Source organism: Thalassophryne amazonica, chromosome 13 (genome assembly GCF_902500255.1).
Source record: "Thalassophryne amazonica chromosome 13, fThaAma1.1, whole genome shotgun sequence".
NCBI classification, from domain to species: Eukaryota; Metazoa; Chordata; class Actinopteri; order Batrachoidiformes; family Batrachoididae; genus Thalassophryne; species Thalassophryne amazonica.
The window spans coordinates 85,811,439-85,830,466 of NC_047115.1; the positions used below are offsets into that span (position 1 = coordinate 85,811,439).

Genomic DNA, 19,028 nt, shown 5'->3' on the forward strand with positions numbered 1-19,028 from the left:
CCTAATAGTGTTCAGGCTGCTGTGAATTTACTATCTGTCAACAGTTTGATTCAGGAGGTTTTCCGCTACCTGAAGCGTTGGTGGGTACAACCCATGATGTAGCGAAGAGCCAGACTGTACCTTCATGTATGTCACTCACAAACAACATTGTCGAATAGCTGGCAAAGGAAATATTAATTCTGATTGGTTGGGATGCCACTTGCCCAGTCCATGATTATGCTAAATGATGTAAGATTGCAATTGTGATGTTAGACATTTATGTTTGAGGATTAGCTCTGCCTGGCAACACAGTAGTTGCTACACACAATTTCCACCAAGCGTCCAACACCACCTGTTCTTCAGTCAAAACAAATTAAATCTGGATTGCAGTTTCTTTGTCACAGGTGTTTACTCTGCATAGTTTGCTTGATCAAATGGTTCATGTACAGTGCCTAAGTGTTCTTGACATGCATTGTTTGTTCCTCAGGTCAACATGGAAACTGCCCGTTTCTTCAAATCAGATTTTGAGGAAAATGGTTCCATGGACAATGTCTGTCTTTTCTTGAACCTGGCCAATGATCCCACGTAAGTATTTGTTCTAAATTGTGTATTCAGGGGCTTGCCTGCACCTCTTAATTTAAAGTGATTACACTCATTTTACATTGTTTGACCTCACCCACACAGGAGTAACCACATGTGTTTCTGTCTCTGTTTTTGTCTGCTCGCAAAATAAATAAATATGGTATTGTGCTATTGGTGAATGTGGCATACTATTTTATTCATTTCTAAACAACAGAAAAGGGACTTACATTTTGGTGTGCGTCACTGGTGCTTTGACATCAACAGTCCAACACGAACTTTAAATAGGAGTACAAAATTGTTTTCATTCAACTTGGAAAAACAATTAGATAGTTCAAAAATAATTCTGTTGATGTAGTCTGTTATACTTAAAAAAAAAAAAGGCTTTGCGTGCTTACTCGGTACAGCGAAAAATCATGTCAGAAACTTGTCCAGGTTTTCATCCTAACAGCTCTTAATGCCTGTAGACGGCATATGGCATAGTGGATTTGTTTGTTTGTTTTTTTTTATTATTTGTGTGTGTGTTTGTTTTTTTTTATTATTTGTGTGTGTGTGTGTGTGTGTGTGTGTGTGTGTGTGTGTGTGTGTGTGTGTGTGTGTGTGTGTGTGTGTGTGTTAGAAGAATTAGCACCACCAGTTAGCTGGTTCAAATCGTCGTCCATCAGCAAAACAAACTCTGCCATGTTTAGCTAAACATCGCTCCCACTAGTGTGTGGGTGGGCGGGGTTCAAAGCGTGCAATGGTACAAAAAGTATGAAACCAAATTTTTAAGGTAAATGGAACCATATTTGCATGCTAAATGCAACGCAACACAAATGGGATGAATAATCCATGTCGCGTGACATACAAAGCACCAATTAAATGACAAGGATCCACTCAGCCGTTATATAATGCATTCTAAATGCAGACTGCAGTGGCTCAAAGAGGTTATTCTCAGTAAGATGGTCCACAAGCTGCCATGAAACCACTTTTTCAAGGATTTTAGAGCAAAATGATATGTTCAATATCCGTCACAGTGTTGAACAGGAACTTTGAATTAAAAGTCCAAGCCCGAGGAGGGCTGGGGACAGCTTTCAACGCACCGCTGTTGCCAGTCCCAGCAGGCTGGCAACCCTATTCTTTTTGTTCCGTTTTTATTAATTAATTTATTTTTGTTTTTCCCTACTAAATGCAACACGGGACCCTAGACCATATATGCAGGAGAGGTATCCGTTTCAAAACTGGTACAAAACCCTGCACATAAGTGAAACAAATCTGCCGATAGGGATTGCTATGGCATCAAGTTTGTGTTTTGGACTATGACTCCCAAATTGTACATTCATATGCCTTATATGGATGTGTTCACTGGCTCAAGCTAAATCTCCTGAGTTAGGCCATGCTCATTTGTGCCAAGATAATTTTTTCCACAAATTAGCAAAATATGCAAAACTGACTTTTTGAGACATAACTCAGATGTTGCTCTAATCAACACCAAACTTTGCACATAAAGCCTACTCAGAAGCTTAAGTTATTAAAATGAGCTTGATGGGCCTTAACCTACCTGAGAAATCAAAGATGAACTTCCTGTTATAAAAAGGTGACACTGGAAATTGAATTTCCCTTCATAACAGTAACTCCAATCTGCACAAAACTTATGTGGCTGATGCAGAATACAACCCCTGGCAAAAATTATGGAATCACCGGCCTCGGAGGATGTTCATTCAGTTGTTTAATTTTGTAGAAAAAAAGCAGATCACAGACATGACACAAAACTAAAGTCATTTCAAATGGCAACTTTCTGGCTTTAAGAAACACTATAAGAAATCAAGAAAAAAAATTGTGGCAGTCAGTAACGGTTACTATTTTAGACCAAGCAGAGGAAAAAAATATGGAATCACTCAATTCTGAGGAAAAAATTATGGACTCACCCTGTAAATTTTCATTCCCAAAACTAACACCTGCATCAAATCAGATCTGGTCGTTAGTCTGCATCTAAAAAGGAGTGATCACACCTTGGAGAGCTGTTGCACCAAGTGGACTGACATGAATCATGGCTCCAACATGAGAGATGTCAATTGAAACAAAGGAGAGGATTATCAAACTCTTAAAAGAGGGTAAATCATCACGCAATGTTGCAAAAGATGTTGGTTGTTTACAGTCAGCTGTGTCTAAACTCTGGACCAAATACAAACAACATGGGAAGGTTGTTAAAGGCAAACATATTGGTAGACCAAGGAAGACATCAAAGCGTCAAGACAGGATACTTAAAGCAATATGTCTCAAAAATCGAAAATGCACAACAAAACAAATGAGGAACGAATGGGAGGAAACTGGAGCCAACGTCTGTGACCGAACTGTAAGAAACCGCCTAAAGGAAATGGGATTTACATACAGAAAAGCTAAACGAAAGCCATCATTAACACCTAAACAGAAAAAACAAGGTTACAGTGGGCTAAGGAAAAGCATTCGTGGACTGTGGATGACTGGATGAAAGTCATATTCAGTGATGAATCTCGAATCTGCATTGGGCAAGGTGATGATGCTGGAACTTTTGTTTGGTCCCGTTCCAATGAGATTTATAAAGATGACTGCCTGAAGAGAACATGTAAATTTCCACAGTCTGGGGAGATGGCTGTCATTACATCATCAATAAATGCACAAGTTTACTTTGATATTTTGGACACTTTTCTTATCCCATCAATTGAAAGGATGTTTGGGGATGATGAAATCATTTTCCAAGATGATAATGCATCTTGCCATAGAGCAAAAACTGTGAAAACATTCCTTGCAAAAAGACACATAGGGTCAATGTCATGGCCTACAAATAGTCCGGATCCTAATCCAATTGAAAATCTTTGGTGGAAGTTGAAGAAAAGGGTCCATGACAAGGCTCCAACCTGCAAAGCTGATCTGACAACAGCAATCAGAGAAAGTTGGAGCCAGATTGATGAAGTGTACTGTTTGTCACTCATTACGTCCATGCCTCAGAGACTGCAAGCTGTTATAAAAGCCAGAGGTGGTGCAACAAAATACTAGTGATGTGTTGGAGCGTTCTTTTGTTTTTCATGATTCCATAATTTTTTCCTCAGAATTGAGTGATTCCATATTTTTTTCCCTCTGCTTGGTCTAAAAAAGTAACTGTTACTGACTGCCACAATCTTTTTTCCTGATTTCTTATAGTGTTTCTTAAAGCCAGAAAGTTGTCATTTGAAATGACTTTAGTTTTGTGTCATATCTGTGATCTGCTTTTTTTCTACAAAATTGAACGACTGAATGAACATCCTCCGAGGCCGGTGATTCCATAATTTTTGCCAGGGGTTGTAGTAGAGAGAGGCTGCCTGATTAAAATGGTTTTGATTGGACACTTAAGGGGCGCCGTCAGTCTCTACAGTTTATATCTCAAAATTGGTTAATCAGAATTGCACCAAATTTGACATGGATAATATTGGGACAGGCATTACTTGAAATACATAAGTACATCATGATTGTTGAAAGGGGCTCAGCCTATTGGCTTTTTAATTAGAAAAGATGGCATGGCTCACACCATTCAAGCTGAAATGTTTTAGGCATGATACAGACCAGCACAAGGTAGGGCCTCAGCAAAATTGACCTTTTGTGCTTTTTTTACTTTTATCAAACTCCACAACAGTACAATCAACATTCACACATCCCCAGATTCTTTCAAGTGTGAGAAATATTCTGATATTTGTCACACCTAATTTTTTTCGCAGTATTTTATGCAGTATTGTAAAATATTTAAAAACTTTAAAGTCTTTCTTGTCCTAAGCTGTAACTTTGATCGACACCAGTCTTTGCAAGTGGTATCTGTGGACCATTAGGAGCTAAAGTTATTAAAATGAGCTTGGTAGGTCAAAAGCTGCCAACTTCATTAAATAGAACCTACTGCAGGGAGCAGTCAAATCAGAAAAATCTTCCATATATTCCCAACATTGCTTGGGATAAACATGAAACGCTGAACAGTGATACGAAGCAATGAGCAAAGGCTGTCTACCAAATTTGGTAGATATAGGTCACTAGAGGACACCACAAATGGGAGACATGGCAAAAATTTACTGAAAATACATGCACTGAATTGGATTAAGTTCACTTTGTTGTAATTGTGGATCACATCTAAGTTGAATGCAACAATTTGGTGATGACTGCATAATGTGGGCATGCCTCATTATGCAAATAACACTCAGATGATGCTCCTCCTTTATGCTGTTGTTTGCTGGCAAGACAGCACAAAGAACAGTGACACTGGACAAGTAGACAGGCTTGTGAAGAAGGCGGGCTGTGTTGTTGGCACTGAACTGGAGTGTCTCAAGAGTGGCAGAGAGAAGCACCCTCAACAGGATGCTTACATGGGGGAGTCATCGCTGTTATTCAGTGGATGTGCTGTAATAGAAAGGACACCTTGGTTGACGTTTATTGTCTTGACATTAAACTTGGAGTGATTACACCATCTCCCATGTGGTTCTGCCAGTCAGGCCCAAATTCCACCATTTGAAATGTAGGGAGTTGCATGGGTCCCACAGGGGCTCGGGAGGTGATCCGTGTTCGTTCCACAACTTCCACATACCTTTAATGGACACTCACGTGTTTATGTTGTTAAGACAATTAAGTTCACTAAACATGAAACATGGTCCAATGACACAGAAAATTAAAAAAAACCTGCCTGCCTGCCAAATTTCATAGTAATCAGTCACAAGTGGCGCCACAAGTGGGGAGTAATAATCTGAAATTAGATGAATTGAAAAACATGAAATTCATATCTCAACAACTTGTCCATCAAAGACTAGTAATGTTCAAAGAAGAATTTTACATAACTTTCCAGTATGAATAGCTTTAAATTACACAGACTGAACACTGCAGATGCGCAATATTTGCTCTGAAAGTGCTCATGGATAAGTGTAAAGAAGGCCAGGAGGAGCTGTATTGTTTGTTTGACTTAAAGCCTATGACAGACTGCATAGATACAAGGTGTGGTATTGTGTGAGGAAGTTTGGTGTGGCAGAGATGTATATGAGGGAGGTGCAGTATATGTGCAAGTATTGTTGGTATTTGGTAGAACATTTGGTTGAACAGATATAAAGGTAAAATGGATTTTGAATATTGATAAATACAGACTGATAGACTGCATTACAGCATAGTTATCTGCATGCACAGAATCAGAAGAAGTTTATTGCCATTGCCAATGAACAGGATTCACAGACTAGGAATTTGCTTTGATATAATGGTGCAACATTAAGGAGAGAGCAATATAAAATGCTAAGATAAAATATAAAATATATGCCAAAATAAGATAAAATATAAGATAAAATATGAAATATGAAAGGCTGTGTGCAACAGAAGAACAGAGAAACACAAAAACAGTGCAGTGGGAGGAGTGCAATTAAAAACCAAAGTACATTGTCTAAAGTGACCTGTGATAAAATGATAAAGTGACAGAGTTAAGGTTAAGGTGACTGAGTTATGAGGTGTTCATGAGTCTAACGGCAGAGGGGAAGAAACTGTTCTTATGGTGGGAGGTTCTGGTCTGGATGGAACGTAGCCTCCTGCCCGAGGGGAGTGGTTTGAATAGACTGTGTGCACGGTGAAAAGGGTCGGCTGTGATCCGACCTGTTTGGCCCAGAGTCCTGGAGACGTGCAGGTCGTGGAGAGATGGAATGCTACAGCCGATCACCTTCTCAGAAGAGGCCACAATGCACTGCAGTCTGTGTCTGTCCCTGGCTGTGGCCCTGGCGTACCACACCGTGATGGAGGAGCAGAGGATGGGCTCGATGATGGCCATGTAGAACTGCACCATCAGCTGAACAGGCAGCTTGGCCTTCTTCAGCTGCTGCAGGAAGTTCATCCTCTGCTGGGCCTTCTTGATGAGGGAGCTGATGGTTGACTCCCACTTGAGGTCCTGGGTGATGGTGGTGCAGAGGAAGCGGTGACAGTCCACAGTGGTGATGGGGCTGTTGGTGAGGGTGGGGGGCTGTGGCTTTCCTGAAGTCCATGATCATCTCCACTGTTTTCTGGGCGTTGAGCTCCAAGTTGTTGCTGCTGCACCAGGTCACCAGCCGGTCCACCTCCCTCCTGTAGGCAGACTCATCCCCATGCGAAATGAGTCCGATGAGGGTGGTGTCATCCGCAAACTTGATGAGCTTTACAGAGTCGTGGCTGGAGGTGCAGCACTTAGTGTACAGGGAGAAGAGCAGAGGGGAAAGGACACAGCCCTGTGGAGATCCTGTGCTGAGAGCCCGAGTGTTCGAGACATTCTTTCCCAGCCTCACACGTTGACTCCGGTCCGTCAGGAAGTCTGTGATCCACCTGCAGGTGGAGTCGGGCACGTGGAGCAGAGAAAGCTTGTCCTGGAGCAAAGCCAGAAGGATGGTGTTGAATGCAGAGCTGAAGTCCACAAACAGGATCCTAGCGTAGGTTCCTGGGGAGTCCATGTGCTGCAGGATGGAGTGCAGGGCCAGGTTTATGGCGTCATCTACAGACCTGTTGGCTCTGTAGACAAACTGCAGGGGGTCCAGGAGGGGGTCGGTGATGGACTTCAGGTGGGATAAAACCAGGCGTTCGAAGGCCTTCATGACTACAGACGTGAGAGCCACAGGCCTGTAGTCATAGTACCATATCACCCCAATAGAGCGCTTCGCTCTCAGACTGCAGGCTTACTTGTAGTTCCTAGGGTTTGTAAGAGTAGATTGGGAGGCAGAGCCTTCAGCTTTCAGGCTCCTCTCCTGTGGAACCAGCTCCCAATTCGGATCAGGGAGACAGACACCCTCTCTACTTTTAAGATTAGGCTTAAAACTTTCCTTTTTGCTAAAGCTTATAGTTAGGGCTGGATCAGGTGACCCTGAACCATCCCTTAGTTATGCTGCTATAGACTTAGACTGCTGGGGGGGTTCCCATGATGCACTGAGTGTTTCTTTCTCTTTTTGCTCTGTATGCACCACTCTGCATTTTATCATTAGTGATTGATCTCTGCTCCCCTCCACAGCATGTCTTTTTCCTGGTTCTCTCCCTCAGCCCCAACCAGTCCCAGCAGAAGACTGCCCCTCCCTGAGCCTGGTTCTGCTGGAGGTTTCTTCCTGTTAAAAGGGAGTTTTTCCTTCCCACTGTCGCCAAGTGCTTGCTCACAGGGGGTCGTTTTGACCGTTGGGGTTTTTACGTAATTATTGTATGGCCTTGCCTTACAATATAAAGCGCCTTGGGGCAACTGTTTGTTGTGATTTGGCGCTAAATAAATAAAATTGATTGAATTGATTGATTAAGTCCAGTGACGCGTGGTTTCTTGGGGACTGGAACTATGATGGAGGACTTGAAACAGACTGGAACATGGCATGACTCCAGGGAGGTGTTGAAGATCTCCGTGAAGACTGGGGCCAGCTCATCAGCGCAGTGTCTCAGGGTGGCAGGAGAGACACAGTCTGGGCCCGGGGCCTTACGTGGATTCAGCCTTTTGAAATGTCTTCTCACATCCTCCTCTTGGACCGAGAGGGCAACGGGGGGAGGGCAGCGGTGAGAGGGGGGAGGTCCAGAGTGTTTGAATATCCAGCTGTGTGTGGGGGGGGGGGGGGGGGGGGGGGGGGGGGGTGAGTCCTTGTCTTCAAAGCGTGAATAGAAGATGTTCAGGTCGTTGGCCAGCTTGAGGTCGTCAGTAGAACGAGGTGCTTTAGGCTTGTAGTTGGTGATCTCTTTCAACCCCCTCCACACAGAGGCCGAGTGGTTGGCAGAGAACCTTTGCTGCAGACGTGAACTGTACATGGATTTACGGGGCTTTCACAGTGGCGTATTCGTACGGCTGCTCATTGCGGCGTTGTGAGTCACTGAAATACGCCCCAAATACATACATGCTTGTTTTTTTCCATTGTGCATTCCGTTAGTAGAGCTGCGTATTGCGGCGTGTGTGGCTATTTTAGTACGCCTGGAGTGCGCACGTACCCCGAGTGTTCATTCCGTTTGTATAGCTGCGTGTTTGTGTGCACAGCACGTGTTTCTTTTGCCGCAAAAAAAACCACTTCCCCTTTTTTTTTCAGTTCTCTCCAGACGGCTGCGCTTGAAAATCAGTGGGATTTTATCATGAGTGTGTGTGTTCACATGTGTTCATGTGTGCACACAGTCACGTGTGCTGTCTTGCACCAGTTCAGTGCTATTTTCTGCCTCTGTGAAGTGAGCTCTGAGAGAGAGGGAGAGCGCGCGCGAGAGAGAGATCGGTTTTATTTTATTTTAAGCAGTCTCTCTCTCTCTCTCTCTCTCTCTCTCTCTCGTTCTCTACTACATGGTGTGGTGCGATAGTCATTTAACATTATTATTATTATTTTTTTATGCAGCGAGTGAAAGTTTATTTTAGAGTCATCTCTTTTCTCTGATCGATCAGGGCGTTTGATGAGCGCACCGACATGCAGCGAGTGGCGTTTATGAGAGGGAGAGCGCGCGCACGAGAGAGCGCTATAAGGAGACTCACTCCTCTGAATAAAACCTCTCTCTCTCTCTTTCTCTTTCTCTATAATCACAGCTGTGACTATTTAAAATCTCTCTCTCTCTGAGCGAGAGAGAGATTTTATTTAGAGGAATCTGAGTGAATTTGAAAGCGCTCTCTTGCGCGCGCGTGCTCACTCTCTCTCTGTGTGTGTGAGAGAGAGCGGTTTTATGAAATGATGCGACACTGAAACAGTCCTCGTCCAGTATGATAAAGTGAAGCAACGATCTCGCAGTATTTATAGCTCCAGAAGAACAACAGGGAGATGTGAAGTTGCGCACAGTCCGTGTTGCAGCGCGTGGGCGGGCTCACAATAGCGGACAGTAGCATGGTGCTGCTGCTTGGACTCCCGTGGAGGCTCCATGCTGTGCTGTACGCTGAAGAAAATTAAACAGGTTTAATTTCTTCCGTCCTACGCGCGTAGCCCTCAACATACTGCTACGTATTGAGAAAAAACTCCTCGTGAAGTGGGCGGAGAGCTGCTCATTACAGCGTATCGAGAGCTGCTCTTTACAGCGTAGACGATATGCTGTAATGAGCAGCTCTACGAATACGCCACTGTGAAAGCCCTTTTAGCCTTTGCCACCTCCTTGCTAAATCTGTACTTTGCACCTCTGTAGCTGTCTCTGTCTCCTTCTCTGAAAGCCACCTCTTTCTGCTGACGGAGCTGCCGGAGTTTAGGTGTGAACCAGGGCTTGTCGTTGTTGTATCTCACCCTGGTGCGCTGTGGGATGATGCTGTCTTCACAGAAATGAATATATGACGTCACAGTGTCCGTGTAGTCATCTAGACTGTCTGTTGAAGCCTCAAACATATCCCAATCCGTGGTGGCCAAGCACACGCGTAGCTCCTCTACAGCTTCATTGCTCCACACTTTAGATGTCCTCACAACAGGTTTACAGAGTTTTAGTCTCTGTCTGTACGTGAGGATCAAGTGGACCATCACGTGGTCTGAGAGTCCCAAAGCTGCACGGGCCACCACGCGGTAGGCGCCACTCACTGTCGTGTAACAATGATCTAACGTGCTCCCTTCTCTGGTCGGGCATTTAACAAACTGTTTGTATTTTGGTAATTCCTGACTGAGATTCCCTTTGTTAAAATCACAGAGAATTATAAGAAGAGAATCCGGAAGGTCTATCTCCACGCTCATAATCTGATCCACGAGCGCGCGCTCGGCCTCATGCACGTCCGCGCTCGGTGGAATATACACAGAGCAAAGTATGAAAGAGTTAAACTCACGTGGAGAGTAGAACGCTCTGCAGTTTATGAGGAGATATGCCAGAGAGGGACAGCAGTGTTGGGAGATCACAGTCACATCGGAGCACCAGGCGTTGTTGATATAGAAGCAGAGTCCTCCCCCTCTAGTTTTTCCACCAGAGAGTGCTCGGTCTCTGTCTGCGTGGAGGAGTTGGAATCCCTCTAGTTGGAGCGCGCAGTCTGGTGTCTGTGCATTTAACCACGTCTCCGTGAAGTATCACAGTAAGAGTCCTGGTGGATCCAAACGGCTTCTATTTAGGGATGATGGAGGCTGTGCTGATTTGAACCTTCAAAGCAGTAGAAATGTTTCTGTACCCTTCCCCAAATTTGTGCCTCAAGACAATCTTGGCTTGGAGGTCTACAGACATTTGCTTTGACTTCATGCTTGGTTTGTGCTCTGACATGCACTGTCAACTGTAGGACCTTATATGTAGACAAGTGTGTGTCTTTCCAGTTCTTGTCCAATCAGCTGATTTTACCCAAGATGGACTCCAGTTAAGCTGTAGAAACATCTCAAGGATGGGCTCAGTTTTGAGCTTCATGGCAAAGACTGAATACTTATGTACATGAATTTTTTAATAAATTTGCAACAATAATAATAATAATAATAAAAAACTTTATTAACATTGTCATTATAGCGTTTTGTGTGTAGAATTTTGAGGGAAAAAATTTATCCATTTTGGAATAAGGCTGTAACATAACAAAATGTGGAAAAAGTGAAGCGCTGTGAATACTTATCAGATGCAGCATATGCATCTATAATGTCCCTGAATGTTAGCCGCACAAGTTGCCAAATCAGAGCTAAACTCACCGAATTCATCTAAGAATTCAGAATATTATGGGGCCTGCAACAAAGTAATTTATTTGAATTTTACTCTCTTGATCGTGGCTATAAGTGGCCTTCTGAGCAGAGCAAAGAGCCAACTGTTCAAATGAGATATATTTTGGATTCCCAAGAGCCATTAAGCTAAACTCGGATTTATTAATTAAACTGACGCCTCCATCTTGCTTTGTATCATGAGGGACATAACTAAATGTGTACACCGATGGGCATCCTTCATTTAAGTGGAGGGCAATGATAGGCGTCAGCCAGATTTCACATAAACCAGTCATATCTAGGAGGTGGTCCAAAATTAGATAATTTATTAGCACTGATTTTCAGGACAGTGACCTCATATTAATGAGACCTAAACTAAGTACCTTACTAGGGTTGGCATTTTGACTTTTGGCATTTGTGGTGGTTCTGATCTAATATATGTAAGATGCCTTAGTTTAGGTTTATGAAGTTCTGCACGGGCTGAACATAATACACATGGAATTTTTGGATACGTTGCAGAATCAGCTGGTGCCCCCCCCCATACTGTTACCCAACATAATAACATCCACTGAATTTGCAAAACATGGCACTCTACAATCTTTATGGGAACGTTTGCGGAAACAAGCCACAACATGAAAAATTTCCTGCTAAGCTAGTGGACTCCACAGCCACATGAATAGTAGGCCCTGTAGGATCTCTGATCACCTGCTCCATGGCCTGCTCTGGAGTCCTAATGTTACCCTCCCTGTAGAAATGTATCTTTGTTCGCAGATGAGATGGCGGCACCTTCACCAGTAGGGTGAAGGCTATCCGGCATCAGCAAGCTACAGCGATCCCAGAAAGAGGGCCAGTTTTCCATCATCATCACATCACAGCAGTATCACAAAACCGAAATCAAAGGAGCTGGCATATTGTGTCCTTGAAATAATCATGTTGGAAAAAATTTGACCTTGAAAGAAGAGCCTTTGATGTCATTGTACATTAAATGTACAACAAACATTCTCTACATGGAATTTAACTTAGGATTGTGGAATTGAACTGAGTGCCGCGTGTGTGTGTGTGTGTGTGTGTGTGTGTGTGTGTGTGTGTGTGTGTGTGTGTGTGTGTGTGTGTGTGTGTGTGTGTGTGTGTGTGTGTGTGTGTGTGTGTGTGTGTGTGTATATAACTTCGATGACGGACAAACTGGAGAGCTGACATTTGCCGTTTGGTATGCTTATTGGCTGAAATTTGCATACTGTGCCAAAATGGCGGCCACCAAACTCCAAAAGTTAATTGTGATTATTTATTATTAGTTATTTTATGGAAATATCTTAATTTTGGAGCCAAGATACTTATTTAACTGGTGCAAGCAGCAAAAACATAATGGTATTGAGCATATTTCCAAAATACTGGTCTATGGATGTGACATCAAGAAATCTGAAACAGTAACTTCAGTTGAAGCTCAACAAATTTATTGTCCATCAGTCATCTTTCTGTCCTTTTCTTTTTGTCTGTTGTACTCATTTGGAATGTGTCTTTCTCAGCTTTTTTTTGCCATCTAGCTTTTTTTTTCTGCCTGCTTTTGTCACCTCACTTTTTCACTGGCTTTACCCATGGTTCATCAGATTTCTGAAAAGAAAAGGTGAAGAAATTACTATATGTTCTGAAGTCATTATCTCAGACTACAAGCGTGACTTCAAGCATGATCGTTCAGTTTGCATCAGTCTCAGAGAACATGTTAATAGGTGGAAAAAATCAAAATTTGAAGGACAACTGTAAATGATTTACTGGGTCTACGGACATAGCATTGCACACAACAGAGCAAGACTGGTTTATGGAGACAAGATGAAGAATAGGTATGCATCAGTGTTGAAGTAAGGTGTAAGTAGTATGCAGGAAAGCTTTTGTCACTTTGACAATGAATTGATGAACACTGGATTTTTGTTGGAAAATATAGAGAAGTGCAGAATAGTGAAAACACAAGAAGAAAGTAGAGATGAAGCATGAGATGGAGTGATATAGTATCACAGTAGGCATGAAAGTTGTTAATAATATTAGTATTTAACAATAATAGGTTAGATTACTGCGAGCGCTAGGGATGAGTGAATACACCACTATCTGTATCTGTTCAACCATCTAAATGATCTGTATCTGTACTCGTAGTGGGCGTGGCCTAAACCAGAAGTGGGCGTGGTTTAACCTGAAATTGCTGGGGCTTTAATCAGTACATTATTTTGAGTCTGAAATTGATATGGATTGGTCAGAAGTTGCTATATTTATTGTTTATTTGAAAACTATTTATATAACAGCCTCAAAATTGAGATTCAAATAAATGTTTTTGATCACAAAAGTAAGAGAACTATTTACAGAACAAGTTTTTATGAACTCAGAACATGAATATTTTTAAGTCTATGAATGAATATTTATAGGACAGCCTCAGAATTGAGATTCAATGTTTTTGATCATAATAGTAAATTACCTATTTATAGAACAAGTTTTTTTAATAAACTCAGAACATGAACATGTTTTTGATAACAATAGTAAAGGAACTATTTTACAGAGCAACGTAAGGTAGAATCCACCCAAGCACAGAGAGAGATCCTGTCTGTGTTGTGTATGTGTGTGAGAGAAGCTGCAGACAGACATGTCTGTGTTGGGCGGGGTGGGCGCTGTGTGTGTGACTGGCCAATCACAGAGCGTGAAGACAGTCAGTTAGCCAATGAGAATTTTCCTTCAGCATGAGCACAGATATTGAGTTTTATTCGGATCATGCTCGTGCTCGTCAAAAATGCTTTATCTGTATCGGATACTCGTCTGAAACGAGGATCTGGCTCAACCCTAGCAAACGCTAAGGTACAGTTGGGTCTACGGACATGACGTACAATTAACAAAACAATTAGCAAATTTAGTGGAAGATCGAGAACTGCCACCATGCATGCTTAGACTGAAATTCATAAATACCATTGTGTTGAGCACAGTTGACATCTCAACAAGAAGCTTTAAAAAAATATCAAGAAAATCATTAGGAAATGATGGTCGAGGGATGTGACAAAACCCTTATGGAATTTGCATCCGTGGCAGTCATAATGCTGTCACTGAGAAAAGTATTGCGATGGACAGGGTTCTAGCCACGGTGGGTGCCAGGCGGCCCCGCTCGGTACTGCAAATTTCCACCCGGCTCTCCTGTTCAAATTGGTTGTGCCACCCAGCACAGAACATCTGAAAAATGAACTGAAATGTTGCTGAAAATGTACTAGTTCAATTGTATTTCAAGCTTATAGAGTCAGTTTTGCAATTTTAAACCAATCATTTAAGTAATAAGAAAATATATTTCTCATTTTCTTTGTATCAAATCGCAAATATCAGTTAGTGCATTCTTTGGCCACAGTGCTGTGAATGGCAGCAGCTGAAAACATCATCTCTGCTCTGAGGTGAAGAAAAGAAAAAATCCACCATGAAAATTCTACATTAAATAATCCAGAGGTCCGACTGTGTCCGTATGTGATGATATTAGGTAATGTTACTTACATTCTGGACTAACACACCATTCCTTATACTAAAAGCATGATTTTATTTAGTAAGTTCAATGTAACCACATAATGTAATTGTAAATACATTAATAAAAATACATGGATGACACAAGAAAGTGAAAACACTTTCTTCCATTGTGGTTCATTTAAAAATCAAATGACAAAATAGAAGTAATAATTAAATAATAATACTGATAATAATAGTGTGTATATGATAACAAGAACCTAAACAATTTATAACTACTTTAAGGCAGGACAGGACAGGAGGTTTGCCAACACGAATACACTCCCATCTCTGGATGGAGCTGCACCTTAAACAGAGAGGAAAAAACAGAATCAGGCATCAGAAAGACAAAAAATACTATATAATTTGCCAGCATTAAACAAGAAGAAAAACAGAGAAATACTAAGGTGATCACCGGCCACTAGCCCTAAACTTCACTAAAAGACCCAGAATTTAGGTAAAGTTGAGGCCGCAGCCTGCTCCAATTACTAATAAATGAATTAAAAGAGTAAAAAGCGTAAAACAAAACTGTACCAGTATGCTATCCATATGAAAGGGAAAATAAATGCATCTTAAGTCTGGACTTGAAAATCTCCACAGAATCTGACTGTTTTATTGACGCAGGGAGATCATTCCACAGAACAGGGGCACAATAAGAGAAAGCTCTGTGACCCGCAGACTTCTTATTCACCTTAGGGACACAAAATAGTCCTGTACCCTGAGTACGTAAAGCCCGGGCCGGTACATAAGGTTGAATTAGGTCAGCTAGGTAGGGAGGTGCCAGTCCATGAATAATTTTATAGGTTAGTAGCAGAACCTTAAAATCTGATCTCACTGGGACAAGAAGCCAATGAAGGGATGCCAAGATGGGTGTAATGTGGTTGTACTTTCTGTTTCGTGTCAAAAGTCTGGCTGCAGCATTTTGAACCAATTGGAGACCCCTAATGCTAGACTGCGGTAAACCAGAAAATAGAACATTGCAGTAGTCCAATCTAGAAGAGATAAATGCGTGGACCAGGGTCTCATCATCAGCCATAGACAGGATGGGACGAATCTTTGCTATATTTCGCAGGTGGAAGAAAGCAGTCCTAGTAATATTTCTAATGTGGAGGCCAAAAGACAATGAAGGATCAAGAATTACCCCAAGGTTCCTCACTTTGTCAGTGTGATGTATGACACACGAGCCGAGGCTGCGCGTTAACTGGTCAAATTGATGCTGATGTCTCACTGGCCCAAGGACCATCATTTCAGTCTTATCAGAGTTTAAAAGTAGGAAGTTTCTAGACATCCAACTTCTCACTGCTGCAAGGCAATCTTCTAAGGATTTTATCTGAACGAGATTACCAGCAGTTATCGGCATGTATAACTGAGTATCATCTGCATAGCAGTGAAAGGTAATCCCAAAACGCTGCAATATGTGCCCATAATTAACATAAAATAAAAGGGTTGAGTTCTTTTTGTGTGAGTCCAGAAAAACATTCTGGACTCACACACCAGTCCAACTCATTACAGAAACTTTGCACAATTTATTGCCCCCCTTGAAAAATGTCAGCTACCTATTTAATAAACACTACCCAATCTAGAGCCCATGGATCCCCACAGATAACACGCTAGTATCATTTAAGTGTAAATTGTTCAAATCACCCTTTAAAGGTCAGCTATGTGTAAATACCAGGAATTAAAATTGTCTTCTCAAGTTCATCTTTTGATCTCAAACCTAAATGTCTTCATTGTATTTCAAAAACAAAGGAATTTATCTTGTTGCTCCTTAATCTTTATAAAGGACTGTATGGGTACAACTACAATAGACTGGAGAAGCAATCACTTACCTCATCCAGCTATATTTGGATAAAGGCTGTGAGGTCATGGTGTGTAATCGTTACCTTTCTTATTTGTGATGCGAGTTTTGTACAGTAATCACTTTATCAAATGATGCTTGAACATTTTTTATTTTAAATGGCTGGTTTTGTGATGGTGAAAAATGTCAGTTATGAACATCACAATGTCTTTGAGCTTCAGCAGCATCCTCTGTTATCCAAAGATCAGTGATTTGAAGACTAAGTTTCTGTTCCTCATCAAAGAAGAGCAAACATGTTCTCAGTGGACATTTTAAAGTGTACCACAGACCAGCGTCCTTATTGTTCTTCTGTTTCTATTCAGAATTGAACGGATCATCACGCCTCGTCTGGCACTGACTACAGCTGAGTACCTGGCCTATCAGTGTGAGAAGCACGTCTTGGTCATCCTGACTGACATGAGTTCTTATGCTGAGGCTCTGAGAGAGGTACAACTACCAAAAGATTTGTTTTTATTTGTCTTTATTGGCTGCAATATTGGGATGCATTTTTATCATGCCACCTTTGTTGCTTATTTATAGTGGTTGCATAGTTAGGTCCATGTATGTTTGAAATTTAACAAAGATTTTATTATAGTTTTCTGTTACAGCATATTAAAGTTGCAAAGAAATTCTTGGAGCTTGTCATGCAGAATGTTTAAAACAGAGTTGGGTCACACCTAAAGTGTTTGTACCATGCACAATTGTGATTGCATCACTATTTTGAGCTTTTCCTCATATCTTTGGTGAATTTTGGGCTCCCGAGATAAATACAGTTAGCGATCATGCCTATTTCAAGGAAATATGTATAAACGTCGCTACCAAACAGCAAAACGTGATGAGCAAACAACAACTCAGAAACAAGTGATTAAATGGATGTCTGTTCCGAACCCAGTGCTGCAGCACACAGCAGACACAACAAAATGTAAACAGTAATACCTAAATTCCACACTTTGCTGGGTTTGCACTGGGCTCACTTTTTTCTTGGACCCCTGTCAGTCACTTCAGGAAATGTTCCACGTAGAAACGAAATCCACAACTGAAACCGGAGTTTTCCCGAACATCAGTCTGTGTTGTGGTCTGAAATGGTCTGAAATCATCTGTGATAATCCATCACATGTGATAATCCATCCACCAGGATCCATACTGTATACAGAGTCTCGAATAAAATCCAGTCTTCAGTCCTCCAATCACAAAAAGGAGTTGTCCCAAACGCTAAGGCTAATATTTTAGCATAGGCTGCCTTCTTCTCTTTCTAAAGACACAGAGTGGAGGAGAAACAAGAAGAAAAAGAAAAAAAATTTCTTTGGTCTTCCAGTAAAAATATACCAAAACTTTATTTCTTAAGAGTACACTTTTGAACAAAAAGAGCCATTTTTTTTCTTATTCTATTTGGAAGAAAACTTATTTAGACTAAGGGAAACAAGGTCAGCACTTTTATGAGGCCTGTGCAAAAACTGAACAAGGACATTAGTTGTGAGTTTATGTTTTACATATGTACAAAAGAGTTTTCAAATTTTTCAAACACTTATCAGTACATCATACTTCACACAGAAGACCTTCATGGAGACAGAAGAGGAAATACTTTGCACCTTTTGCCTACTAACTGTGGTACACATTTGTTAAGGAGATTATCCAAGTAATAATAAAATATTAGTAGCAATTGTTGAATTGAATAGTCGTGTCACTAATGTTTGGTCTGTGCTCGTCTGTTGTTTGTGCCACACTTCATATGGCTGCAGCAGAGTCGACTCTGCTTCACAGAAACACTCCTTTGGGAAGTCTGTCAGTTAGAATGTTAAATAGAAATTATCCTTTTATTCAGCAGCAAGTGAGCACTCACTCCACAGAAAATTGGACTTTTATTTCCCCCTCAGTTTCATTTGCAGCGTTGTCCGGACTTTGTGGGCGTAAGTTGTTCGGGCGCAGTACAGACGTCACAGTGTGAGTTCACCCAAAATGAACAGTGCCATTGCTGCCGTTGGGCACTCCACTGCCCTCTGTTTTGAGCTCTTGTTCTATTCATGGTTCACTTTTTATGATGTCCGAAACACTACCACCTAATTACGGCATATGCCTATGAGGCAAATGTATATCGAGGTGCATCTTGGAAAATCTGTGTTTGGTTTTATCACATAGCATGTCATATGGTGTTAGGTTTCCACACCTGTGATTTGTTTGATTGTAATTAGTGTTCCTGTATAAAAAGCTCTTGTACATACCTCTGTTCATTTCACTCAGGGGTGCACTGACTTTTCTTTTTACTGAACTGTGGGGAAAGCAAAAGAGCTGCCAAAAGACCTGCAAGAAAAGGTAGCTGAACTGTATAAATTACAAAAGGATATAAAAAAAAAATCCAAAGGTTTGAAAAATGCTAGTCAGTAGTGTTCAAAGTGTAGTAAATAATGAAGTGGAGGGTTAGTGTTCTGTTGGTACCAAGCCATGGCCAGGTACACCAACAGAGTTTTCTAACAAAGAAACCAACAAAGAAAACATCCAGGATGCAAAGAAAAACCCTCGGCCCATTTCAGCTGAAATACAGACTTCAATGCAAGAAAGTGGTGTGACTGTTTCAAGGTCTGCAATAAGGAGGC

The 19,028-nt window shown here is 41.5% G+C and overlaps 1 protein-coding gene across 1 annotated transcript in view; it reads left to right on the forward strand.

The window, feature by feature from the left end:
- Positions 1–19,028, forward strand: part of atp6v1ba (ATPase, H+ transporting, lysosomal, V1 subunit B, member a) — a 199,072-nt gene that overhangs the window by 147,272 nt on the left and 32,772 nt on the right. The window contains exons 8-9 of the mRNA XM_034184230.1: positions 467–564; positions 16,761–16,884. Of these exons, the coding sequence (XP_034040121.1) occupies positions 467–564; positions 16,761–16,884 (222 nt within the window). The remainder of the gene's footprint in view (positions 1–466; positions 565–16,760; positions 16,885–19,028) is intronic.